The sequence below is a fragment of the Myotis myotis genome, unplaced genomic scaffold (assembly GCF_014108235.1).
Source record: "Myotis myotis isolate mMyoMyo1 unplaced genomic scaffold, mMyoMyo1.p scaffold_m19_p_18, whole genome shotgun sequence".
NCBI lineage: Eukaryota > Metazoa > Chordata > Mammalia > Chiroptera > Vespertilionidae > Myotis > Myotis myotis.
In genome coordinates, this window is record NW_023416322.1 from 13965307 (window position 1) to 13992925 (window position 27619).

General features: G+C 42.2%; 1 protein-coding gene and 1 non-coding gene across 2 annotated transcripts in view; one reads left to right on the forward strand and one right to left on the reverse strand.

Annotated features, from left to right (window-relative positions):
* Positions 1-3601: 3601 nt before the first annotated feature.
* LOC118673810 lies at positions 3602-3723 on the forward strand. The gene has a single exon (XR_004973485.1). It is a non-coding gene; the product is annotated as a small nucleolar RNA SNORA68 (small nucleolar RNA).
* Positions 3724-8358: 4635 nt separating this feature from the next.
* Positions 8359-27619, reverse strand: part of INTS7 (integrator complex subunit 7) — a 45269-nt gene continuing 26008 nt past the window's right edge. The window contains exons 14-20 of the mRNA XM_036344125.1: positions 26046-26240; positions 25406-25509; positions 24811-24879; positions 21735-21867; positions 14572-14670; positions 13031-13216; positions 8359-9803 (exon numbers count right to left, since the gene is read on the reverse strand). Coding sequence (XP_036200018.1) covers positions 9516-9803; positions 13031-13216; positions 14572-14670; positions 21735-21867; positions 24811-24879; positions 25406-25509; positions 26046-26240 — 1074 coding nt within the window. The 3' untranslated portion in view covers positions 8359-9515. The remainder of the gene's footprint in view (positions 9804-13030; positions 13217-14571; positions 14671-21734; positions 21868-24810; positions 24880-25405; positions 25510-26045; positions 26241-27619) is intronic.

Genomic DNA, 27619 nt, shown 5'->3' on the forward strand with positions numbered 1-27619 from the left:
TATCTATCCCCGCTCCCCCATATTCCATATATAAGTGAGATCATACAGTATTTGCCTTTCTCTGACTTATTTCACTTAACATAATGCTTAGCATGATGTCTTTTTTTTTTATCTTATAGTTTGATTTGTGGTGATTTTTGTCATTTGGAACTTAAAATGCTTTTTAAAAAAATATTTGTATTGATTTCAGAGAAGAAAGGAGAGAGAGAGAGAGAGAGAGAGAGAGAGAGAGAGAGAGAGAGAGAGAGACATCAATGATGAGAGAGACTCATTGTTGGGCTGCCTCCTGCAGGCCCCCTACTGGGGATCGAGCCCGCAACCCGGGCATGTACCCTTGACTGGAATCGAACCTGGGACCCTTCAGTCCACAGGCTGACGCTCTATGCACTGAGCCAAACCAGCTAGAGCTTCTAAATTTTTATGCAGTCAGAGCCACCATTCTTTTTCTTTGCAGATTCTGCCCTTTCTGCTGTCAGAGCCATGCTTAAACATAGTTTTCCACTCCAGGATGACTGTTTGCTAAGGTGACTTTATTTTTCAGACACGCTGCACCTTGTGGTTTTCCAAAGTTGCTGACCAGAGGTAGTAATGGCTGGGTCGGGTGTGACCCAGATGATATTTCTGCTATGCAGACTTTAGAAGCAAAAGTGGTGATGACGTTTTTTATTATCTGGACACTTGTCTTCATCCTTCAGAGAATAAAAAGTGAACTGAGCTGTGCTGAGGCCAATTCGTTGCTTCTTCTACAAGGAGGTAGAAGTAATGGTGTCTGCTCCCCGGACCCCAGCAAATAGGCTCGGCCCATTATAGCAGGGAAATTTCACCAAAGTGAGAATACCTGAGGGACGTGAGTGGCCTGCCAACCAGGAAGAAAGGAACTCTCCAGCAATAGCCTGGCATGGGCTCCCCTCCCACAGGGGCTGTTGACTGCTCAGGCTTTTACAATTCTCAGCCCTGTTCCAAGGAGCTTTTGTGGTTTAAATCAATGTGCTTCTGGGAATAAGTGCCCTTATTATTCCTAGTTTAAATTGTGCTCTTCTACCACGGTGACATAATGCCCTTTGTGCCGCTGTACAATAGCATTCCTTTCAGGAATCTCTAAGAGCTCTCTAATTAGGACCCACGGCCACATGACAGATGTAGAAACAAGCCTGGGGACAGAGATGACAAAGCTTCACCTTGGTCACCAGGGAGCCAAGCCCAGGTCTGACTCCACCTGGGAGACTGCAGGGTCTGGCTACACCGCTGTCTAGGAGCGGACCCCAGCGGTGGCTGCAGTATTGTTATGCTGCCTGAGCTCATGGCGGGGTGTGCTGGGCCCTTGCAGTACTGCGTGGACGTACCTTAGCAGTTGAGCTATCGGGTTGAGGACTGAGAACTGGAAATTCCCAGTGCTGGCTGAGCAATAGCTCTTGAGTTTATCATCAATGCTCCCTCCGTGACTAAGTTTCTAGGACAAGGAACTGTATTAAGTAAGGCGAGATCACTTGAAACTGAATTCTGTATTAAGTAATTAAACCTGATTGACTGCCTACTATGTGCAAAGATGAACTCCCAGTCCCCGCTGTGGATGTTCACATCCTAACGGGGAAGAAGAGACAGATGCAAGCAAGGAGTTACAAGAAGCTGAGTGCTTGCGGAGAGAGCAGACCAGAAGGTTAGGGCTGCACCCAGCTCTGTGGGGCTTTCCGGAAAGCTCCTTGGAGAGGAGGACTTTAATCTGGGCAAGTTTTCAGAGGTGGATGGCGCCTGCTACTCAGAGCCATGGGGAGGAGAGCATTGCATGCTGACGGCCAAGTGTGTGCCGAGGCCTGGAGGTGTGCAATGCACTGGGGATCAGAGAACAAGAGGATGTCAGCATGTCTAAGGTGGCCATTGTTATCCCATGACTCTTCCATTTTTATAGCCAAAACGCTGTCCCTTTTAATTCTCAATATCTTTATTTTGGATGTTGAACAGATTGAGCTTGTTTTTCTGCCTTTGTATTATTGCTTTAACCCTCACTTCTCAGGGCGCTGTGGGTGCCTCTGATTAGGGAAAGATCATGTGTTGGGGAGTGCCCCCAAAGAAAAGCACAGAGATGAATATTTCACTTCATTATAAAGGAACCTTGGCACAAAATCAGCAGGGCTGTTTTTCTTTACCATCCATATAGCAAAAACATGGCCGTGGCTGACTCCCGTGGTTACCTGTTACAGGTCCAGCTCCCAGAGGGAGGCCCTGTGGTCTAAAGCTTGAGGAGTAGAAGCCGAAGCCGTAGCTGAAATCAGGTGGAGGTGGGGGTGCGAGAGGAAACGTGAGCTGGCCAGCAATCTCACAGATGATGACCCACACAGGAGTGAGAGCCTGGATTTGAGCTCTGTGCGTCTGAGTGGCAGCTGGCTCTAAAGTTGGGCTGGATTGGGGCGGCTACCCCTGGCTTCCTCTCCTTGCCTTTCTTTTCCTTGGTATCATTTGTTGCCCACCCCACCTCCCACAGGGTCTTCGGGCAGCACTTTGCAAACCTCCTCAATGAGAATAATAATGTAGTGTTCCCCTCAGGTCTCACCCCAGTGCAATTTTGGTATCTCTGCTTGCACTTGGCACTATAGACAAACACTGATCTATGTGACATATGTGACAATCGCTGACCAAAGCTTCCTGGGAGTAGGGACTTTACCTGCTGCAGGGCCTTACCTACAACAGATGCAATTGGACCATGAAAAAGAAAGGCAGAGAGAGAGAGGAAGGAAAGAAGGAAATAAGGATAAGCAGGGAAGAGCCCAAATCACTCAAAGCAACAACATATTCTAAATTCTGACCGGGAGAAGGCTATTGCTGAAGGAGAGTGTAGATGAAGTTTGTCAAACTCAAAGGCTAACACAGGCCAAATAAACGAGGCATGTGGCCCATGGGCCATGAGTTTGACATGCTTGATGTAGATGATGCTAAGGAAGGAGACTGATGGATGGTCCTTTTTTTCTTTTCTTTTTTACTTTCTTACAAGCTCTCAGCACTGGTCCACTCCCTCCTGTCTCATACCTCAGATCAGAGCCTGAGCTGCACTCTGGACCCCCACTGCGCCTCACAACACCAGTGGGCTGTGCTCCACTGCATGGAGGCTTGCTTTACACCTCTTGTCTCCAAAGTGAACATCAGGTCAGCTGGCAGATCAGCCAGGACTGCCCCCTGCAGGGATGTGAACCAGGGCAGGAGGCCAAAGAATAATTAGAGGCTGATGGGGAGGTGGGGGCGAGGGGAGGAAGACAGTGGAGGGAGCTGTTTGTTCTCATCAATAGCACGTGGTAGCACCATGTGTCCACCTTTATGCTGACTGGGAGGGCCATGCAGCCTGACTGCTTCAGGCAAGATTGAATATGATATAGGCTGGGGGGAATCCTGATATTGGTCTGGGAGAGAGTCAGGATGTGAAGATGGGCAGGATTTTCAGTGAAGGAGAGGAGTAGTCAGGTGGAGGGGAAATAAGAACAAAGCCAGTGACGGTGAGAATGTGCAAACAGAGCTCATGGGATGCCCAGGAAGTAGCAGGGGGGTGGCGAGAGGCGGGGCTTGGTGCAAGGCTGGAGTCACATTGTGGAGGGTCTTCAATGAAAGACCAAACCAAGCACCTAAACCCAAGAACTGCTGTTTGTCATGGCAGCAGTTTAAACAGTTTAAGCACGACAGCAAGCAGATCCCGTCGCTTTTGGTGGCTGTGCCCCTCAAAGTGAATTGGGAAAAAAAGGAAAAATAAAGGGGGCTGGGGGGGGGGGGATAAAAGGGGAGAGAGATTGAAGAATCTGGAATGTACTGGGAACCCAATGGGAACAGGGTTCCCACTGGACGAGATGAGTGAATTGGGAAGCTGTGGGAAGAAAGGATTACTCAGAGGAGACAGGGACTAGCAGCAAGGAAAACGGGAAGCGAAAGTGATAGTCCAGGAAGATATTATGAGGTTGTGAAGTAGGATGACGGTAGTGGGAACAGAAGGGAAGAAACACCGCCACGGACACCCCCCACCCCCAACCCCCGCCTTCCTCAAAAATAGGACAGCTCTTCTCTCTGCGTAGACACATCTCTCATAAACATACAGACACACTTAGGAGGTGAGAGAAAACATAACCTCTTCACTCTCAGCTCTTTTCTCAGCTGTCAAGCCCAGGGGGCTCTCCCTCCGGGAGTCCTCCCTCCCTCCACTTCTTCCCCAATGGCCAGAGGCATTTGCTCTAAGGACAGAGAGTCACGAGGGGGTTATTTATAGCTGCAGCTGAGCTGCCTGAGCCCTCTGTCTGGAGGGCATGTGGTGGCTAGGGAGCAGGGCTACACCCCATCTCCCAGGCACAGCCCTTGGCAGGAAGTCTACCCTGCACAAGTCCTGCTGATGGAATGGGGCCAAGGGATCAGAGAGGCTGTTGGCAAAACGATCAGATCCCTGTGGTTGGACAGAATAGCTCACACAGGCCATATGCCACCTTCCTTCAGTATTTAATTATTTTCACAGTTCACGAAGTTCTTACTTACGCCCAACCTAAAGTTCTTACTGCAATTTTGTCTTCATGCTCTGTTTGGGGGAGATAGCAAACTCTCTAAAACCTTTCAGCAGGAAAATAGTTCTGCTCAGTCAGGTAGATAGCGTCCATTGAATCATGGGGCTTGTGTCCAATAGATTTCATGGCAAGAACTAACTTTGGATACAAGCCCATTTACTTTGCAGTTGCTAAATAACTCAGAAAGAATGACAGAGAAGCCTGGGTTGACTCATTGAACTGGTGACACTTCTTTTTTACACCCCCCCACCCCCCACCCCCTTAGGGCTCAAGGCTTGTGCAGACAGGAAAGCTCACAGATATAAATGCCCTCCTTCTGAGGGAAAAGAATACATTTCTCTTTAGTCTAAGAAATTTTAGTCCCTTTAGGTTGTCAGATGACCTGGAACATCACTTTCCTCTAAGGCAGAGATGATCGGCAACATAACTGCAGAGGCAACCAATACTTGGTGGGCCCCTGCCAAGTAGCAGGCTTTGTGCATGTGTTGTTACATTAAATCTTCACAACAGGGCGGTTGCTAGCTTCATTTTACGGAGGAAGAAGCCAAGGCTCACAAAAATGTTGAGGGGGCGCTGACGTGGAGGCTGGTACGGTGGAGGGAGCTGCTCGTTCCCATTACCAGGACATGGTAACTGCAGCCACCATTTATCCACATTTACGGTAACCCCAAGGGTCAGGCAGTGGATCATGTCTAAGACTGGGTTGACACTGGTCACAAAGGGACCAGTATAAAGTGTCAAGTCTGGTGGGAGGAATTGGGGGCGAGTGTGTTTCTGCCGTGTCTGGAGGGACAAGTATGTTTTTCAATATGAAGTAGTTGGGGTCGGAGAAGACTGCATTCTGATTAGTACTATTTCCCTGGGGGCAAGGTTTTGGGGAGTTTGCCATCTCCCTCAAACACAAAGAATTGAAGCAGGATGTTAATTAAGATCACCCTAAGGGCTTTAGGTTGGATATTAGTGAATGGTGAAGATGGTTAGCTATCGAAGGGGCAAACGCTCAGGCTGACAGCTTTTCCGAAGGGCCACACAGGAAACGGCAGGACCTGGATAGATCTGCGCAAACTCGTTCCTTTCCCCTTTCACAGGAGGAAATGATCAACCACCAAGGAAGCTCAGGCCCACCCAGCATGGTCCCAGCCTTCCCTCTCCCATGGTCTGTGCAAAAACAAGCAGTGGCATAGCCGTGAACCCAAGGAGCTGGCCCATCATTGCATTCCCAGTTCCTGGCACCCTGCGTGTGTTCGATAAACATTTGGTGAGTAAATAAAAGGTCACCTGTTTTCAAAATTGTTTGTGTCTTTGTTGGCTGGGCCGTCGGCATAGATCTGGGAAATGTGCTCCAGTTCACAAACTCCTGCTCAGACAAAAGCTGACTGAGCTATAGTGCCCTGTGGTCCCAGTGGAGTTACTTCCAGTGCTCAGGGTGAAGGAAAAATGCTTCCCATCAGCTACTCCTGGTCAGCCACGTGGGAGAGGGGCAGGGGGTTGGGAGTGCTTAGGGCCGACTCATAGGCCTCTCCTGTGTCAAGGGCCCTCCAGGAGGTTCCAGATGTGCTGAGACAGTTCTAGCCACGGCTAATATGCTCTTGAACATTCCAGGGGACACTGCGACACTAAGTAGGACAGATCCGATGTTGCTTAAGTCATTCTGTGATTACAGTCATTTCTCCCTAATGCCCTGGTAACTTGAAATGTAACATTGATGGGTTCATGTCATCCAACAACCTGGCCAGAAGCAGCAGTAGCTTCTGCAACACAAGACAATATTTACTTCTTTTTGCATGTCAGCTCATCTCCTTGAGGCTAAATATTGACTTTATGCTTTAGGGGGTGAACCTTTTTTCCAAATGTTCTTTCTGTTCAGCTCTGGCTTCAAAAGTAGTAGGTACCATTTGTCTCTGATTATATCAGGAGCAGGTTCTCTGAGCAGGAAGGAACACTTGCCTTCCAAGAGCAGCAAAAGGAGAAAATGCCAAATGATGGCCAGTTTGAATCACCCTAGAGCCTGTCCTGACTGCTATGCTATAAGGGGAGATACTACTGGAATTTCAGAGATGGCATCTTTTTTTGCTGTTAACAGCTTTGATAAAGCCCTCTTCACACTCTCTGAAGACAGAGGTCCTATACTCTAAATTGAGGGCTCTGTCCATTTCATTTGTACTTCCCACTGCCAACTCAGGGCCTGGCATGGTGTGGGCTCGCCCCTGGAGAGGCCGTCTCCCCTACTTGCATTATTTAGTAGGCATTTTATCTATATCTCCTGCCATGTGGGGAGTACTTTAGGGCTGGCCCTCCTGATCACATGCTGTCTGCCTTTGCTGGTGGGTGGGCGTGGGGAAGGGAAAACACGGTGGGGGGTACAAGTGTTAACAATTTACCATCACTTTGCTCATCTCCTCAAGGTGAGAGGACACATAAACAAAAAGCATCATTAGCTTCACTATTTCCAATGGTGGGATGAAAGTCTTGAGGCAACACAGCCTACTTTCACCTTCCATGGTGTTGGGAAACAGAACTAGACATTAATATATTCTCATAATTCCTCAGTCTCATTCAGTCCTAGTCCTCCATTTTAAAGGGCATATGCCTGGGTTTCAGGCTCGATCCCCAGTGTGGGGTGTGCAGGAGGCAGCTGATCAATGATTCTCTCTCATCATTGATGTTTCTATCTCTCTCCCTCACCCCTACTCTCTGAAATCAATAAAAATATATATTTAAAAAACCCACAAATAAAACCTCCCAAGAAAACCAAAAGATGAACTATGAATTATTTCTTCTCTGCATACAATCTGTTTTTCTTTTCTTTTTTTTTTCCAATCTGTTTTTCTTGAACTCATCCTGACTCTTGAGGATGCTGATTGGGTAAGAGGCTCATCTTCCTGATCGTTCTGATTCATTTGATATTATCTCACCTTCATAATTTTACTAAAAAAATTATCTGGAAACAACAACAAAACTACTTTTTAGTCAGGTATCACTAAACAAAAGCTACACCTGTAGACATGATCTATAAGGAAGATAATGCCCAAACATTTCATCAGGTTTCAATCTCTAACCAGACCTAAACAATAAGCAAAGAGGGCAAATGGCACAACAAACTTGACGGTACAGGAGAGAAATGCACTGGGAAAAGGTACATACTGAAAAATGTTTTGTAACTGTAATAGGTTTGAAAAAAGTTTAGCATTCTTCAATAGAATGTGGAAATCAATGGCTCCAGGTCTTGGTATGTCATTAAGGAAAACACATGACTCACTCTATTTAAATCCCAATTACAATTAAAAATTAAATTGCTCATAGAATGAGTACTTTAGACTGCATACCACAGGATAATGGACTAGCTCCAGCCAAGACAATAAAACATAAAGCATAGCCCATGAGGTTGAAAGGTCTTTGTGTTCTTGGGTAAGAAATGGAAAGACCATGACCGCCTGGAGTGCTGCTGTTAGGCGATCCAACCCAACTCACCAGACTTTCTGACTTCTCAATACATCCCATCATACTTTTAATGTTGGTGACAGAGGCTAACTACATTACATTACATTATGTACATTATGGGTACAACTGGGCCACTTATAAACAGATATAATCTACAGTGGCCCCTGTAGATTTACGTTTTATGACAATGATCTGGCCGTTGGCAGTGAAATGTGTTGTGCTGCAAATATAGCTCATGATCTTAAAGGGACCTGAGTTGTCAATAACTTCTCACCCGTAAAAGCCAGATGACAAGGGAAAAAAAAACACACACTTTGTTTTTCCCTTTAAACTCAACCCCTCCTTTGAGCCAATGTCAACTTTCAAAGAGAAAAGGCCAAACACAAGCAAAGAAATGGAGATATTTATTTTAAAAAGAAATTTCCAAGGAATGTGCCTGCTTCATCTTAGGAGCTACTCCGAACCCAACTGCCCATATCATCAATCTCTGCAATGCTGTGATCCCCAATGTTCAGAAATCATGATCCCAAAGAACTGAATGATCCCAAATCCAGAAAGAACAATTAATTATATCTAGTATACTGTGTTAAGACAAGAAAGTATATCAGTATTAGATTTTATAATGTTTTTAACCAGTATTGAAATAGAAAAAAAGGGGTTTTCTGACTAACCAGAAAACTTCTATTCCCTGAGCATCCCATCTAATTGGGGTTGTGTTAAAAAGAGACTGTTCTTTCTAGGCAATCAAGTCTAGCATTACATAACATGCCAAGAAACTAAACCAAAGATCTGCCCTCCTACCTTAAAACATTAAGATATTAAATGTGAGTGATTTTTTTCACTCTTAGAAACAATGTAAAAAGTCTACACAATCACACACATATTAGAAAAAACAAATTATTAATCTCCAATATGTCTATGTAATTTTTAGCTGCACTTTGGTTCAATTAAATACTAAAACAATAAATTAAGTTTGCTTTAGCACAGGACAGATAAGGAGTTGAAATAATATAGCAGGATGTGTCTACACTGTTTGTCTGCCTGCTCTCATTTTCCAGAAGACTGATGGTTCAGGAGACACTTCCAAATCCATCGATGGGAGGACTCCGTTTTACCACCACGGGTCAGTACTGGTCAGAACTTCCCAAGGTGTAGCTCAGAATCACAGGCAGCTAGTGATATATTTTGGTAGAGAAGCAGTCAAATTTACTAATTCAATGATCCCAATATGTGACTTAAAAGAAAAAGAAAAGGCTCAGCCACACTAAAAAGAATAATAAAAGAATGAAAATGGTAATTATGAGATAAGGGACCTGGTCAAAGGAACAAGGAAAAAAATATTTCTGGTTAGGAACCCAATTTTTCTCAAATGAGAAATTTGTAAGGGGGAAAAAATACCCCTATATTTTTTAGAATATTACATTACAGAAACCAAGGAGTAAATGGACTCCACATTATAACTTTCATATCTTAACCCATATGAAAATGCTGAGTATTTCTGCTAATTTAATCAATCCCTGTAAAGTCTGTAGTGCATTCGTCACATGGTTAAAACCGCGTGTAGGCATTTCGTTGCTGCTGCTGCTGTAATGGTTGCTGGGCTTGCTGCTGTTGCAGGCGAATTTGCTGGGAATACGGGTCTTCCAAGGATTTTACAAATATGGTAGTTCTGGGACCAGTCTTCCATACGATACCATTGGCGTCTTTCACTGAAGATTCCACAGTAATGTTGTGTGTTCCAAGGATAGCAAAGTTCAAAAGAAATTGTGTACTAAAGTAGTCGTTATGAGGCTCAACCCTCTGCTCCATCTCATTGGTCATATTATCAATGGGTATCTGGAATAAAAAAATTGTTAGGTAATAACAATAGCTAACATTTACTGAGTGCTTACTATGAGCTAGGTCCTGCCCACGTGCTTATTTAATCCATGCAAACAACCAAGAGGTAGGTACAATTATTATTCTTGCTTTATAGAGGAGAAAACTGAGTCAGAAAGGTTAAGTAATTTCTCCAAGGTCACACAGCTAATGAGTGGTGGAGCTAGCCTCTGAACCTTGGTAGGCTAACTGCAGCGCCTGTACTCTTAGTTATGGATTGATCTGACTCCTTACTATCCTTAAAGAATGAGCCCCCAAAGCCTTTCTCAGCCCCTTCATATGCTGGCCTCTCCTCCTGGCGAAGGAGTTCAGGGCACACCACCCCATACGTGCTGCTTTGGCATCCTGACTATTTTGAGCTAAAGGCACTAGAGAAACAACAGATGCAAGAGGGGCTTGCTGATCTGCCCCCTTTTACCTAAAACAGGCCATAACATTTCCTACAAGAAAGGTAGCCTCCCTATACCGAGAAAAACATCCTTATCACCAGAGACTGGCCATCGATGCTGAAATGGACCTGTACAGACAAACCTACTAAAATATTCCCTATCTTCTATGGTCTCCCCCACTGCCCCAACATTCCCCCACAATTTACTGCCCCAAGTCCAAATCCCCGTGTCTTGTCATTTCGTCATGAACTTATCATTTCTGTGTCTAAAGGTATATAAGCTTTCTGTTCTGGCCACTTCTTTGGGTCTTCATTCTCTTGTGAAGATTCCTACATGTGAAATTCTAATAACACTGGTAGGTTTTTCTCCTATTAATCTGCCTTAATGTAGGTTTACCCTTAGGCCTGACCGGAGATCTATAGAAAACAGAAAAGACGTTTTTCCTTCCCTACACTTGCTTACCCAACCTCAACTCCAATTCCCATCTTTCTTTAGTCTGTGAAGAGACATTCTGGGGTGCAACCACCTGTTTCAGTGGTTTTAAAATATAAAAGACTGAAAAGGGACATAAAACTATGTTTATATGTGAGTTTTCTTCCTCCTAGCTAGTCTGATTTTATATTCCTTAATATGATTCCTCCCTGCTTTAGTATTAGCTTCAGCATTAAATTAACTTCAGAACTTGTACATCACTCACTTAATCAGTGTTTTATTCAGATTGGCAGTACGATATATTGCAAAACACAGATTTATAGGCTCATTCATTTATTTAGCTAGACACACTCAGGCCGTTGTTCTTCAGTAACAGAATAACACCTGCTGATGTACCCCGACCTCTACTCATGAGGAAGTGTGTCAGAAAGACCCTTTTTCTGACAATGCATATACAGGTAATCTTAATGAGCGTTTGACTAGATTGATCTACATTTATGTGTGTTTCTGTTGTATAATTAATTATATAAATGTGCCCTGAGCTTGTCTCAATAAGCAGTTAGCATGAGGTCAATTTTCCAGAGTCATTTACCTGTAACATTAATAAAGTCACCAACCAATTCAAGATCTTAGAATTACTTGTAGGTATTTTTTTGTTTGCTTAGTCAACTTTTGTAGGGTTTTTATATTCTTAAAGAATATGCCTATTAAACAAGAACTTCCTTAAAGAGATCAGAAAAGGACCTGATGACTCTAAATGGATGATGCATTTTAAGTTACAAACTCCCTGCAAGTAACATGATGAAGTGATCATGTACAGCAAGCATGTCAAACTTGCAGCCCGCAGGCCGCATGCCTCATTTATTTGGCCCGTGTTAGCCTTTGAGTTTGACATGCTTGATGTACAGTGTGGCTTATTATAGCAGCTTCCTGACTTCAGTCAATGTCTCCCAAGAGGCAAGTCAGCAAGCAGGAGACCAGTACTTTTCAGTTTGAATGTTTTTCTTCTTAATAGTAGAAACCATTTTATACAAGGAACAAAGAGAACCATGGTTACGGTTCTTTCAAACTCTAAGTGAGGAGAGAGCTGCAGACAGTTAACTATGTAAATTCTCACTATGATCTTCTGTGACATCAGAGATCACCCAAACATAATAGTTGTGCTCTAACTACTGATTTTTTTTTTTCATCAGTCACCAAATAGCTAGTGAGTGGCTACATAAGGCACCATGCTTTGGGTCATGAAAATAAAAAGAGAGGAAGTGAAGAGAATGAAGTCTGAGCCTTGCCAGATGGGTGAAGAGTGCGAGAGAGAGTAAGCTACCAAAGCAAAGGAAGTGATGATGGCTCAAACCAGAACTCCCCTTGGCTTTTTTAGCCGAACACCAAAGAGACTAAAACGCTCTTTTTATCTTTACTAATACCCCTTTTCTTGCTATGAACCACAGTTCAAGCATGCCCCCAATCAACCTGGATACCAGCAATCTGGGCATTTGAACAACTCTATCATACAGCTGTGTACCCGATCCCTTGCTCCATTTACTTTGAATAAACTGCCACAGAACTGGAAAGAGATGTCTAAAGGAAGGAACATTCTACATTTGGAAGATTGGCGGTTCATGGGCATGAATTCAGAATCTTAGCTTTGGCTAACAAAGCAAGCATGGTTTTGCTTAACTGGTCTCATGATTCTCAAAGCAGTAAATTCCTAGGGTTATACTCATAAGGAAAGATTTTTACTTTAACCATTGCTATGTCAATGCTATATACTTTCCTTTTGAAAAGTTACTTAAAATAGAGAAAAATAAACAGATGTGCTCTTTTGGGGGCAGGGGGCATAGGGAGACACTCATCCCCCACTTCTGATGTTCCCTCCGCGTGGAAGGACCTTTCATCAGATGAACAGTACTGGTCTGCAGAGGAGGTGCATCACACTGGCTAAGTTTCGGGGGAGGAGCTGGGCATCGGGAGCTAAGCATCTTCTCTTTCCCTTCTTTTTTGAGCTTCGGGTGCTCCTTCCTGCCATGTTTTATGGGGGCAGGCTTTGTGTGTATTGGCTGAAGCTAGATGGGAAAATTCATGTCAGAGGTACAGGGCTAGAAGTCCTTGCCGCCAGGCACCTGAGCGGGGTTCCTCCCTGGCTTTAACAGTAATAACACTCATAGTCTGATCTCCATCTATCAAATGCTCAGGCAGGAAAAAGAGAAGTGTTGTTATCAACCGCTCACACCCCAATATGTGCTTTTAACTCATGTCCATCTGATCGCTGGGGAGGTAGAACTGCAATCTACTTACCCATGAAAAACATGGGAAAACTTCCATCACCTAAAATCGCATCACAATTCTGCCTCTTTTGTAAATTACCTTGTACTCTTGTCCAGATTTACTTTGTAGCGTAGAAGAAACATTCAGACAGACAGACTGAATTTTGCGAAACAGTCCTGGTTTAGATCCATGCTGAACCACTCCCTCCACCTTCAGCGCCAGCTGCTGGTTATTCTGGACAGCGATGGGCTCTGCAGGGTTCCGGGGGGATGGCGACAGAGCAAGCTGGAACAACAACATCAAATAAACACTAACAACCAAGAGCAAGCCTCCTTCCAACAAACATGTCTGCTAATTGCTGGTTATGGGTTAAAATGTTTCTTACCCTTCTTCCCCCTGACCCACACACATACAACCTGACTATGCTGCGACAACCAGATAGATGTACCTTTAAAGTCAAGAGTTCCTTATTTCTAATGTCTCCTTTTAAATACCCATTTGTTTTTTTAACCCCAAGCCCCAGCACTGTTTGAGGGTAAGAGAGAATAGTAGAGGTACTGCTCTCCCAATTTTTGTGGGGAGGCACTTCTTTGATAACGAACCAATTCTAGTAGGGAAATCCACTACGTAAATTTTCATGTCCAGCAGCTGTCTCTTTGGTTTTAGATAATTTTAAATGGACTAAATTCAAATGCAAATGAATTTAAAATTCTAGGATTACAAACATAACCAAGTCACCATGGTATAAAAGTCAACTTCCACAAATAAACCAAATGACATTTTTAACCTCTCATTAGAGTAATTTTTCTTTAAAAACATGGAAAAGATGGAAAAAATTGTTTTTTATAATGCTGTTGAACCACTGAACTAATCAACTCTGGAGACCTACTACCTTAGGACTTATCTATATAATACATTTTCCTTATTAACCAGGTCATTTGTCATAGCCTACTTTGTTATTTGCAATCAAAAGCATTTGGACCGATGCCAAAACATACTAGACATTTTTACTGACAGGGATTATCCAAGTAATCTCTCAGAAGTGACGATTTCCCCCATTCCCAACAATTCCATTCCTTGAACAAGAACAGCTTTTGAATTCTGAGTAGTTTAAATATTTTAAAATACTAATTCTATTAATTGGCCAGGTCCCCAAAGCTTGTTATTCAAAGATAAAAGTGCTTTTGAGGTAGGACTGGTGATGTCATACTGGACCTGTTTCATTTGAAGTTGGGTCTGAATAGGCTGACCAGAGGTGGACTCAGCTCAAGATCCTTGTAGGCTACTATGATGAAAACCACTCGACTTATTCTTGGAGTAGGGAGCCAAGGTACAGAGCTCCCGGTAGCCAAACACCTGTCTCACTGCATTTGGTACTGACAGGTATCCATTTTCTTCACCAAACCAGTTGGTAAAGGCAGGAAAGGCTTATAACTAAAGAGCATAAGTTTTATCAAAACCAAAGGTAGGGGGGAAGAGGAACAAATGTAATAATCTGAACAATAAAGATTTAATTAAAAAAAACCCAAAAAACAAAAAAACCAAAGGTAAGCTCCTGAAGCAGAGCTATGTCCCGCTTAATCTGTAGGTAATAACTGAGCTTTAAATCTATATTAACCTTATCATTCTTCCGATATTACCTTAATGCTGGTGGATTGCAGTTTCTGGAAAAAATACCTCTGAAATGAAAGAGGAACTTTCAGCAAAGCAATGATGGCATTGCAGAGGCATGCTGTATGCTGGAGGGGAAAGAAATAGAATCAAATAAAAATGAATTTCAAAATTTCATCAACAAATGGTACTTTCAGGAGAAGTTTAAAAACTACAAATGCTCACATAAATTATTACAAAAACAACAATAACACCACCAATCAAGAAATAGTAAAAAAATACAACAACCCACGAACTGTGCACATTTCCCAAGTAACTCACGTTAAGGAGTACAATTACAGATTTATACTTTATTGTAAAGGAGTACATTCGATAAAAAACAAATGAGAGAAGAGAGAAAATCCACATTGCTCAAGGCAAGCAATATGTAAACTGTGCATTTCTAAAGAGCTTCCAGCTAGTAGACATATTATGACACTAAACTACAGAGTAACTGCCAGTTTGATAAAGTTTGGCAAAGTATGATAAAGAGTACATGGTAAAGAAGCTGGAGCAGTATATTGACATCCCGGGGCTGACACTAATCCCATGTGGAACTTCGGCTTAGAGTTGCCTCATTCTGTCAACCCATCCCCACTAGGCAGCTTCCCTGACCCTATGGCCATGAGGCCTCAGGGAGAGAGTAATGGTGAAAGCTTACTGGAATTCAGATTAAGAATGACTATATAGTCCAACTCTAGGGAATTATGAAACTTTAATAAATGCTTTGAGTCTTAGTGAAAAGGATCATAGAACCAGAATTTAAGAGTTCCAAGATTATTTATTTAATTTAAAACCACTCTATTGATACACAATGACATACAAAAAGCTGTACATATTTAACATATACCACTTGATGGGCATGCAGGTAACCATATACCCATGAAACCATCAAAGCTATTTAAAGATCATCCCAATTTTAAAAAATTCTTTATTGCTGAGAATATTACAGATATCCCCTACTTTCTCCTCATTACCTCCCTCAATCCAGTTCCCGTTCTGCCCCAGTCCTTCACCACCCGATTGTCTGTGTCCTAAGTAATGCACATATGCCTATGTTCTTTAGTTAATCTCTTCTGCACCCCCTTTCCCCCTCTGAGATTCGTCAGTCTGTTCCATGTTTCTGGTTCTATTTTATTCATCAGTTTATTTTGTTCATCAGATTTCTTGTTCTTTATTTTGATTTTTAGATTTAAATGTTGATAGCTATGTATTTATTGCCATTTTATTCATATTTTTAATCTTTTTTTTTCTTCTTCTTAAAGGATACCCTTCAAAAAGCTTCACAGATAAAGATCATCTCAATTCTGATGACGACATGGGTCATCTAGACAGCTAATGGAACAAGCTGGAACTAGAACCAAGATTGCCTAATCCTTACTTAGTTCAGTGATTTTTGTTCCACTTCACCAATGATTTGCAAACAATAGGAGGAGAAAAAAAGTTACAGCACTATCAGAACACTTAATCTTTGGGGCACCCAGAACCATTCCAACTTGGTCTACCATCCCTGCCTCAGTCTACTCCCCTCTGAGTGGTACCTCCAAAGTACCACAGGTTGAAAACCACTCCACTATACACTATGCTGTCTGTCCGTCTAAGCTCCTGCTTTCAAGTAAACTGTCACCTAGTTGCCTACCCTGTAAACATTTTTTAAGAGTTGGGCAATGAGGCAGAAAGCCAGAAGAAACTACTTGTCACTGGGTTCAGACTACTGAATATTTTGTACCCAACAGACTAGCAGTAATACAAATGCCAGGTCAATTACTTGAGAGAATAATAACTCAGATTTAAAGACATCGGGCCTATTTCTTCAGGTTTAACTGCTGAAACATCACTGTCCATCTTCCTGCAAGGAACCTGGGAAGCATTTGCAGGGACATTCTACTTGTGGTGGAACCTTTGATGTCACAATTGTGTTTCAGGAGAGAAACATCTTTAAAGGAGGGACTCAGAGGACCCCAAGTGACCTCAGGCTGTTCCCGGGCAAAAAGGCACCGGTCTCCCTTTTATAAGAAGAAATTCAGATTTTACAACCCCCATTGGGAAAGCAGGACTGCCTCTGAGGCCACCAGCCCCCCGGACACACCTCCCCAGGTACATTAGTAGCAATTTACTATTAAAGTTAACAGTCTGGAGGTGTGAAGTCACATATCATGGTTCCTAAACCAACACCCTTCATTGCCAAATCCAATACTTTTCAGCCTTTGTACTTTTTGCAATACTGTGACACCTGATAAGTCTCTTTTTCCAAGGAATTCCACTTATGGCCCCTGTCCTCACTTTTTCTGATTCTCCCTCTCTCCATCTTCTTTCCTAAGATTCTCTTCCTTTGTTTCTTCCTTAAATGTTGACACTCTCGTTAGTCCATATGTTCCTAAGAGGCAATTTTCTCTACTCCCGTGACTTTAAGAACCTCTACGTTCAAAACCATCTTACATGCATTCCAGCCCGACTCCTTCCAACACTAGACCTATTTTCCAACTGCCTGTAAAACAGCCACAGGTTAAAAATGAAACCTTCACCTTCTTCCACCATCCCTTTATATTCTCTGTCTCAGTGAAGGATCAACCACTTGTGCACTTGGTAACTTGGGAACCTGGAGGCCATGTCTCCATCCTCTCACATTTAATAAACACACACACACACAACACAAAAACCCAAGCCTTGAAAATACTGCCCCTAAGTATCTTTCTTATGTATCTGTTCTTCTCATTCTAATTCCTATTCATTAGGCCCTTACCTTGGATTATGAGAGAAGCCTTGTAACCACAGAACAGCCATTACATGTTCTGTGCCTACAGAACAATAAAGTACAATCTTAACCACTTCTTTCCTCTACCCATTAAAAATTCCTAAAAAACCCCCCAGTGCCTATAGGATAAAGTCCAAACTCCCTAACACTGTGTTCAAAGCCTTTTGTCACCTGGCCTCTGCCTATCTCTCCAGCCCCCACATGTACACTCTGCTGTAACAACAGTAGCAAACTGTTCCCAGAAGACACATGCTATTTCACGCCTCTGCTTTCAAACGTGTTGTCCTCCGCCTGAAATTCTCTACCCTCATCTCCCTGTAAACCTCATATGCAAACACATCTTCTGAGTTACACCCTTAACCCACTCACCTATCCTGTGACATGCATTACTTTCTCTTTTGTGCTACATCTGTACCTCGGGAAGAGCTCTATTTCTGCATACACACAGGTTTGTTTATAAAATCTTCATTTCTTATTAGACTACAGGCAACTCGAAGGACGATCCTGTGTCTTGGTCATTTTTCTATTCCTAGGACCCAATAAACACCTGTGGAGCTGAATTTGGGGTTCAGATAATATTAAAGCTATAAAATACAACGTGGAGAGAAGAAAATGAACATTTACTAATCACTCCTTATGCACTATGCCAGGTACTGTGCTAGGCAATACACATTATTTCATTTAATGTTCACAGTAACTCTATGAGGTAGATTTTTTTTTTTCCATATCATAGGAAAGGATTTTAGTAATTTGTTTAAAATCACAGACCTGCTGAGTGGCAGAGGAGGGATTTGAACCTAGAACTTTTCTCTGTACTGTCGCCTACTGAGCAGAAATTTCCCCTTCTTTCCATTATATTCAGTGGGTTCAATTCCATTAAACTGAAGTACTGTTTGGTATCTACTTAACTTCTTAGGGTGCAGCTTAGAGGAAATATGAAATAATGAATGTCTCAGAGATGCGTGTGTTTACTTTAAAGATAATTTTTACAATCTCTCTTAGCAACCAATCTCAGTGTCAAACCCGTGTTAGTTCGAATCAGCAAATATGTACTGATGACCTTATGTGGAAAGCTGTATATCTGTCCTTAATATCTAACCTAACCCTTTAACAATGCATCCTGCCAATTTCTTCTAAAATACTTGATAAATGGTAAGAGTACAGAACAGGAAGAGCAGGAACCAGAAGAGAGCTACATGAAATATCTGATGTGTGGGCAGGGCAAAAGTTCTCCAAGGAGTAAAGTCCAAAGACAGGGTGTTATGGACTGAATGTGTGTGTCTTCTCCAGCTTCATATGGAAAAGCCCTAACTCTCATGTGTTGGTATCTGGAGATGGGGCCTCTCGAAGGTAACTAGGTTTAGAGGAGGTCATGAGGATGTGCCCCCTATAATGGAATTAGTGTCCTTATAAAAAGAGAGAGACCAGAGCTCTGCAGAACATGTGCGGACACAGTAAGAAAGAGCCAATTTGCAAGCCAGCAAAAGGGCCCTTACCAGTTAACTTGTTAAAAAAGTGATCCTAGCCCTGACCGGTTTGGCTGTGGATAGAGCGTCGGCCTGTGGACTCAAAGGTCCCAGGTTCGATTCCAGTCAAGGGTATGTACCTTGGTTTCGGGCACATCCCCAGTAGGGAGTGTGCAGGAGGCAGCTGATCGATGTTTCTCTCTCATTGATGTTTCTAACTCTCTATCTCTCTCCCTTCCTGTCTGTAAAAAAATCAGTAAAATATATATTTAAAAAAAAAAGTGATCCTAGACCAGCCGTGGGCAAACTACGGCCCGCGGGCTGGATCCGGCCCGTTTGAAATGAATAAAACAAACAAACAAAAAGACCGTACCCTTTTATGTAATGATGTTTACTTTGAATTTATATTAGTTCACACAAACACTCCATCCATGCTTTTGTTCCGGCCCTCCGGTCCAGTTTAAGAACCCATTGTGGCCCTCGAGTCAAAAAGTTTGCCCACCCCTGTCCTAGACTTTCCAGCTTCCCAAACTGTGAGAAATAAATGTTTAAGCCACCAAGTCTATAGTATTCTGCTACAGGAGCCTGAGCTAATTAAGACACTGGAGACAGGCCAGACATAGAGGAGAGAATTTGGGTGAGAGTGTCTCCATCTGTTCTGTGGCTGGGAAGTCAGGGGACAAGACTAAATAAAGAGCGAGTGCTCAACAGTGCCAAAGGCAGCAGATTCAGCAGACGAAATTGGACAAGTATACTAAAAAGTATCAAAGGCATCACCTCGCAGGAACTGATTTAGTGCCAGTCAGATAACAAGCCCAGTTCTTTCTGTCTCAAGTGGCCAGTGGTTCTCAACCCTGGTGGCATGACAGAATCACCTGGGAGCTTCGAAAAATACGAATGCCCAGGCCTCGACTGCACTGATACAGTTAACTGCTCTGGGGTGGGGCCTGAATACTGATGCATTTTTTAAAAAAGTTTTCAGAACCTGGAGAAACTAAGATGGCGGCATAGATAAACACCGGGAAATTGCTGCTTCCCACAACAATCGATAAATGCATCAAAAACACAAGGTGGACATCATCCAGAACTACAGGAGGGCTGGCTGAGTGTAAACTCTACAACTAGAAGGAAAGAAAAGCACACTGCGAGCGGGAGGAGCTGCAGAGGTGGAGTGCAGAGGTACGGGGGCTCGAGTGCGGAAAGGGTCTGGCACCTGAGGACGCGGCTGTCTTTTTGAATCCGGAGGGAGACACAAGCTCCTGACGGCTCTGAAATCCGGTTCCGGGAAGTCTCTGGGGACCCAGGACTCATATGGGGAGATACTGGACTGTCTGGCAGCAGGCGAGCTTGAGAGCGGCTTTCCCTCAGAGGTGCTTGCAGCCATTGCCGGGACACTGGGACTCCTGACTCCTTAGGGCAGGGCTGAGGCTCCGCCATAGCTGCTTTCTCCGCCCTTTGATTTCTTGAGACCCCGCCCCGCCCAGGCTGCGCCAGAGGCTTTTGCATATGAATGCCCCGGCCATTTGCAACCTGTAATTACCTAACCGCAGCCGGGCCAGATAGACCCAGAGCTTCCAAGAGAAGGCCCAAGGCCCCACAGCAGCTTGCATTGCTACACAGCTGAGCATCATCAGGGCACTTCCAAACTCCAAAAAAAAAAAGGAAGGGGAATCTGCAGTTCTCTTCGTAGTTCCTGCTCTGTAACCTCAGGCAGAGGCTAAATTAGCACCTCCTTAGATCCAAGAGCCACTGTACCCAGTGGTCAGAGGGGAACCATCCAGATCACAACTCCTCAGAGCCATAAGGGACACACTCAGGGTGTAGTCTCAGTGAGCACCAAAGCCCCACTGAAGCAAGTCTTGCCCCAGAAGGGTGTCTCCAGCACAGAAGTTCTCCCACTGCAGACACAGCTGATTCTCACTGCCAATTGCCCTGGAGGTCAATTCCTCCCAGTGATCCTACAACAACCAAGGCATAGCTACAACAAGACTGTGCACAAAGCCCACAAGGGGGTGCACCAAGAGTGTCCACCTCAGGTAACTGGGGAGGCTGAGCCACTGGGCCCTACAGGACACCTAGCACACAAAGCCACTCTATCAACACAGGGAAGCAGCCAAAATGCGGAGACAAAGAAACAGGTCACAAATGGCAGAAATGGAGGAAAGCAAAAGACTGGATATAGAGCTCAAGGCCACGTTTATAAGGTTTTTCAAGAATTTTATGGAAACCGCCGATAAATTTAATGAGTCCCTCAATAAGTATAGTGAGACCATGGAGGACATGAAAAAGGACCAACTAGAAATTAAGCATACACTGACTGAAATAAAGAATAATCTACGGAGATCCAACAGCAGACAAGAGAATCCCAAAAATCAAGTCAAAGATTTGAAATACAAAGAAACAAAAAATACCCAACTGAAAAAGAAAAAAAAAAAGAGATTCCAAAAATATGAAGATAGTGTAAGGAGCCTCTGGGACAACTTCAAGCGTACCAACATCAGAATTATAGGGGTACCAGAAGAAGAGAGAGGGCAAGATATTGAAAACCTATTTGAAGAAATAATGACAGAAAACTTCCCCCACCTGGTGAAAAAGTTTTCAAAGTGATTCTAATGTAATACCCAGGGTTGAGAACAGCTGCAACTTCAGTTAACTTGTTAAAAAAAAAGTTGTATCTGCATTCTGGTAGAGCAGATTTGACATGTTAATGTGACTACTGGTATGCAGCAGCTACAGAAGTGCCACGTGCTTTCATGAATCATCTCATTTCATCCTCATAACAATGCTGTGAGGCGGGTACTATAGTAACCCGGCTACAAAACAGTCACAAAGGGAAACAGGCACAGAGAGGTTGAAGTCACACAGTAAGTGCCAGAGATGAGTGAAAACCACTTGCACATAATAAAAACTCAATAAAACAAATGCCACTTACCATATAAGAAACAGGGGTATATTTCCGATTGAGTGATTCCACCTCCTCCAAGACATGATTATATACAGACATCATTCTTCTCTCATATTCACTATCAGCATGGGCTGCTCCTATAGATCCATATTCCTGGGAACTGAAGTTAAAATCAATATCGATTAAAACCACAACAGTAACAATTTTAATGTCTCAATGCATCAGGCACTTTCCACACATTCTCATTTAATCTTTAAAATAATGAAGTACCCGCTGTTATTTCCATTTTATAGATGAGGAAACTGAGGCTTGGAGAAGTTAAGTAATTTGCCTTCAGTCTCATGTAACCAGTAAGTGACAAGCTGGAATTCAAACCTCGATTTGACTTCACTCAATCACTTTGGTTGTTAGGTAGTATAAACCTTGTCCCTAGTCATCCCCTTATTTTCTAGGCTGTAGAAGTAAAGGTTAAGTGTAAAGGAATCATGACAGACTGAATAAGAAGCTAGAATAGAAAAATGAAATGCACAAGCATTTAAAAATATTTTTTCCTGGTAATCCTGAAAAGTTGATATAAGGTAGATAATAACATTCATGATTATAAACATCTCCCCATCCTATCCCACATTTACTGATACACTGGCATAAGTATTATGTTAGCTGCTAGAGATACAGAGTTGAATGAAACAAGATCTCCCCTCACCTCCCCAACCCTGCTAGGCTGTGAAAGAAATACACAGATTTCTGTAAAAAATTCAGTGAAATATCAATGTCATGCCTCACTCCCTTGAGGTTCTTTTCAGCAATAGGTTTCTCTTTACTTGGAAAGCACAAAATATATACTACCAAGAAGAGAAGTTTTAGAAGGAATCTACTCCTTGCAATTACACACTATTGCAAATAAAACTCAAAGAACTTTCCCTCAAGATACATGCTTTCTTTTCCAGTTTTTCATTATTATGAAGGACAAAGATTAGGGGAATGGGTTTGAAGGATGAAAGGTGATGGAGAAGAGTGAAGAAAAGTGTTAGGAAGGGGGGAGGGTCAGAGAGCAGCATGTGCGAGCTGGCTAGGTAACTCCCTTCACCCCATCCCCACTGACAATGTGCCTATCTCTCTGTTAAAAGTTAAGCAAGAAAAATATTAATTTCTATTATGTCGACCAACAGTACAATGACATGTGTTGTAAGCAGTTAAATGAGTATTGCACAATGAGAAATGATGTGAGCATGAAGTATCAACTAGTTGGCAAAAACTGAAAATTATGGCAGTTTAAGAACATCTTCAAATTTTAAAGGGAGAAGCTTGTTTTAAAAATAAATATATAAGTAAATAAAAATTTAAAAAAAAGCAAGCCAAACATTGCAAACTAGGGAAAATAAACATAGATAAGGTAAGGATAAGTAGAAAAATAAGTAAAGGTTAGCATGTTACCAAAATATTAAAATGGATCAGATGAGTGGGGAAAATTTTACCAAGTAGCGTAATCTGAGAGTAGGTAGTACTTTAAAAGAGAAGACAAGGAACTTGGTATTGCCCTGTAAAGAAATGTGAGTCAACACTTTAGGGCAGTGGTTGCCAACCTTTCAGACCTCACAGACCACCAGTGGTCTGCAGACCACCAGTTGGCAACTACTGCTTTAGGGTACAGAAATTTAAAATGCGTTATTGAGCCCTGGAGTGGAGTGCCAAGTGGTTAGAGCATCAGTCCTTACGTTGAAGAGTTATAGGTTTGATTCCCTGTGAGAGGCAACCAATCAATGTTTCTCTCTCTCTCCCCGGCCTCCTTCCTTCCTTTCCACTCTCTCTAAAAATCAATGGGGAAAATGTCCTTGGGTGAAGATTAACAAAAAAAACAAAACAAAAAAATGCATTGCCCATTATATTCTCTTTGTGGAGGAAGTTGATCTTGGAATCATAGGTCTTACGAGATTGAAAATTATAGTTAAAAATTCATATTCCAAAATAGAATATTATCGTAGGAAAAACCAATGGTCATTCTTTTATAAAAATACTAGAGGCTGGTGGAGTCCCTCAGCCTGGCCTGTGGGCATCGGGCCAAAACCGGCCGGGTGCACGGATTCGTCCATGGAGTGTCTGGCCTGTCTCGCCCAGTCCTGATTGGGGTGATCAGGGCGGCTGGCCGGGGAGGGACCATGGGAGGTTGGCCAGCCAGGGAGGGACCGTCAGAGGGCTCCAGGGCATGTCCGGCCCATCTCACCCAGTCCCGATTGGGCCATCTTGCCCACTCCTTATCGGGGCCAGCCAGGAGGGCTCCAGGGTGTGTCCAGCCCATCTCGCCCAGTCCCAATCAGCTGGGCCCCAGCAGCAGCTAACCTACCAGTCAGAGCATCTGCCCCCTGGTGGTCAGTGCGTGTCATAGCGACTGGTCAAACGGTTGAATGAACAGTTGGACACTTAGCATATTAGCCTTTTATTATATAGGATTTTGAAAAATTAATTAGTTAATGGGGGAGGGAAGAATAATTTCTAACAAAGCAAAAACAGGAATACTTTTTGTTTGGGAAACCCAAAGAAAAAAATTTCAAGTACAAGTTTAGTTATATTATTAACTTAATTAAAAAAATATATTTTTTAATTGATTTCAAAGAGGAAGGGAAAGGGAGAGAGACAGAAACATCTATGATGAAAGAAAATCATTGATCAGCTGCCTCCTGCATGCCCCCCACTAGAGATCAAGCCCACAGCCTGAGCATGTGCCCTTGAGCAGAATCAAACCTGGGACCCTTCAGTCCGCAGGCTGACGCTTTCTCCACTGAGCCAAACCAGCTAGGGCTAACTTAATTTTTCATACCAAAGTTTAGTTACAATATGTAAGAAGAAAATGTTCAAATTCAATGAATTTTTCCCAGTTAATTTGCCAAGTCAATGTTGGGAAAACGGGAGGCAGGAGGTAAGTAAACAACAGTCAGAAAATCCAGGTTTCATCACTAGCTATGTGATCTTAGGCAAATGCTGGAGAAATTCTTCCTCTATTTGTTTTGTGTTTTTCTACAATTCCTCTTCTAAAACACTGTTGTGATGATTAGGTTAGATAGCATAGTTGAAAGCATTATTTAATGTAAAGTATTATTAGAAATACCTTGCAGATTCTGGATCTAAAATAAGAGCTTCTATTGCGTGAGACATCAGTAAACAGCTCTGCTGCTGTCTGGATTAATGTTAAGGTTATACCTAAAAATAAAGAAATCTACTACAGACTTTATAATATTTGAATATTAAATAAGTCAAGGTGAGGATCGTATTTTTAATGAAGGTAACCATATATTATCGACTCAAATAGTCTGGGGCTTTATTTTTTTTCTTTTAAGGAATATATGGTGTCTGAAATAGTGATTCTCAAATTCTTTATCAGGAAGGATACTTCAAATGAGGTGAGGGAGGGGGACCAAGCAACAGGCTCTGTGATTCGATCTGTGTTATGTTTGCAACCTGTTTTCCTAGAGGTGGAGAAAGACCACCATTGAGTCACCGCTTATTTAAAAAGCCTGGTTTAAGTCAAAAAGTAAAATTATATTGCTTATACTAGATTTCAAAGTAGAAATTATTAATTGTAATAAATTTATAGGCTTATCTAATATATTAGTCAAGCATACCAGTATTTATGTTTAAACAAGTATTTATGTTTAAAAGAATACTTCAAAAGAACAAGATATATCGGGGCAAGTTTAGGATACAGCTCTACATTCCTCAAAGTTGCCGAATCAGCATCAAAAGATGCCTGATAAAGATCCCCATATCGGGAAGCAAGGCTTCGGAATTCTTCCATAGATTGTTTCATCTACGAAGAAGGAAAAATATTAATTATGATAAACATGCTATCATTATTGTATAAACACAAAAATCAAAAGTCAAACAAAAATATGTAAAAAATACTTTAACTCATTTTCATTCCATTCATTTTTATAAATCTTGTTAAATAAAATTAACAGAAGGCAAATAAAAATACAAATGTGCACAAGATTATGGTAATGTATATCTGATGTATGGAAACAAAAAGTTTTGCATTTTTAGCTTCTTTTAAGTTCTACTAAAAAAGTTAATATAGTTATTGACACCCCAAAGTTTCTTTAAAATTTATGTCCTTTTTCTTTATATAAATATGTAGCTTTAAGTGAGATGTCATTAATCACTTTGTCATTCTAATAAGACATCAGTCTATTTTTGGCAAGACAGATGAGTTAATAAGCATTTCATATTGAATGTCCATGAGTCAGACCACTGATTTATAAATTTCAGGATTTTTCATCTCACAACTAACCTCAAAAACTTCTAAAGTGTAAACAAAAACTACACTGAAAATAGGCTGACACATGCCTGATTAGAGATGCGACCACACCTCTGAAGTTCATTTCCTAAAGTCATGGCGATTGTTGTGGCGATTGCAGGAGGGGGACTTGTCTTTAGACTGTTACAAGTACAGATAAGTTGAGAGAAGGCTTGCAGAAGGTCAATCCTGAGTTTTACAAATTCACACTGAAAACTTAAAGGATTCAGTGGTGTACTGGCAGCCTGGGGGGAAAAAAAGATATATTTAAGACAAAATAAATATGGCAGCAAAATGGTGCAATACACAAATTTTAAAGGCAATGATAATGCCCTATTTCCTAAACTGGGATATGTTATATTTTTTTATATACCCCACATAAAAACATGTAGATGTTATACCTATTCAATAATTAATAAAGAGAAAAATCAAAATAAATTAAAATTCCACCACTGCAGGCGGAATACTAAAATGGCTTGAGTCACACCCCCGGTACCGTGGTATCCACACCATGTGTAATCACCCCTCTCTGAGTGTGGGTGGAACCTGTAACTTGCTTCTTCCTAATGAAATATGGCAAAGGTAATGAATGAATTTTGAGGATGTAATTTAGGTCCCTAATGAAGTAAGTTCATATTACTGAAAAGGGAGATCATTCTGGATGGATTTCCCCTAATCTGGTGAGACCATGAAAAGGGTGTTGGAGGTGAGCAATTCTCCTGTTGGCCTCAAAGCTTCCACAGGTTCTAGAACTGTGAGGAAATAAACTCTACCAACAACTACATGAGTTCAGAAGAGGACCCTAAGCCTCTGTGAGCCTCATTAAGACTGGCCCTGGCTGACACCTTGGTTGGAACTTTGTGACAACATGAGTTAAGCCATACCTAGACTTCTGACTCATGGAAACTAAAACACTAAACAGGTGCTGCTTTAAGCCACTAAATTTGTGGTAACTTGTTACATACCACAGAAAATAAATACAAACACTTTTTTCAATTTTTATTCCTGAGAAACAAGGTGAGTCTCTCATTAATCACTGTGTTGGAAAATTAGAAATCCAACATTGCTATCGGATCCCCGTAAGCAGAGAATTTTGAACTTCTCCTGTTTAGTTTGGTTGAAGCAGGTAAAAAGCATAATCCTCATAGCTGTACTATCTCAGGTTAGACCACTCATGTGTCAGGGAGTATAAAGGGCGGCCCATGTTCATGTTCTCTCAGTTACAAAGACAGACAGCTAGTGTCAGATCCACACTTGCCAAATGAAAAGACTACAAATAAATCTTTTTAAAACGGAGCAAGTGCTTATAGTCTGTTGAATAAAAGAACTCCAGTTCACCCTAACCAGTTGCTCAATGGTTAGAGCATCAGCCTGCGGAATGAAGGGTCCTGGGTTCAATTCTGGTCAAGGGCACGTGCCCGGGTTGCAGACTCGATCCCCCGTAGAGGGCATGCAGAAAGCAGCTGATCAATGATTTTCTCTCATCATTGGTGTTTCTATCTCTCTCTCCCTCTCCCTTCCTCTCTAAAATCAATAAAAATATATTTTTAAAATGTTTAAATAGTAATAATTAAAGAAAAGAACTCCATTTCAAAAGGAGATGGTCTGAGGTTCAAAAACCTGC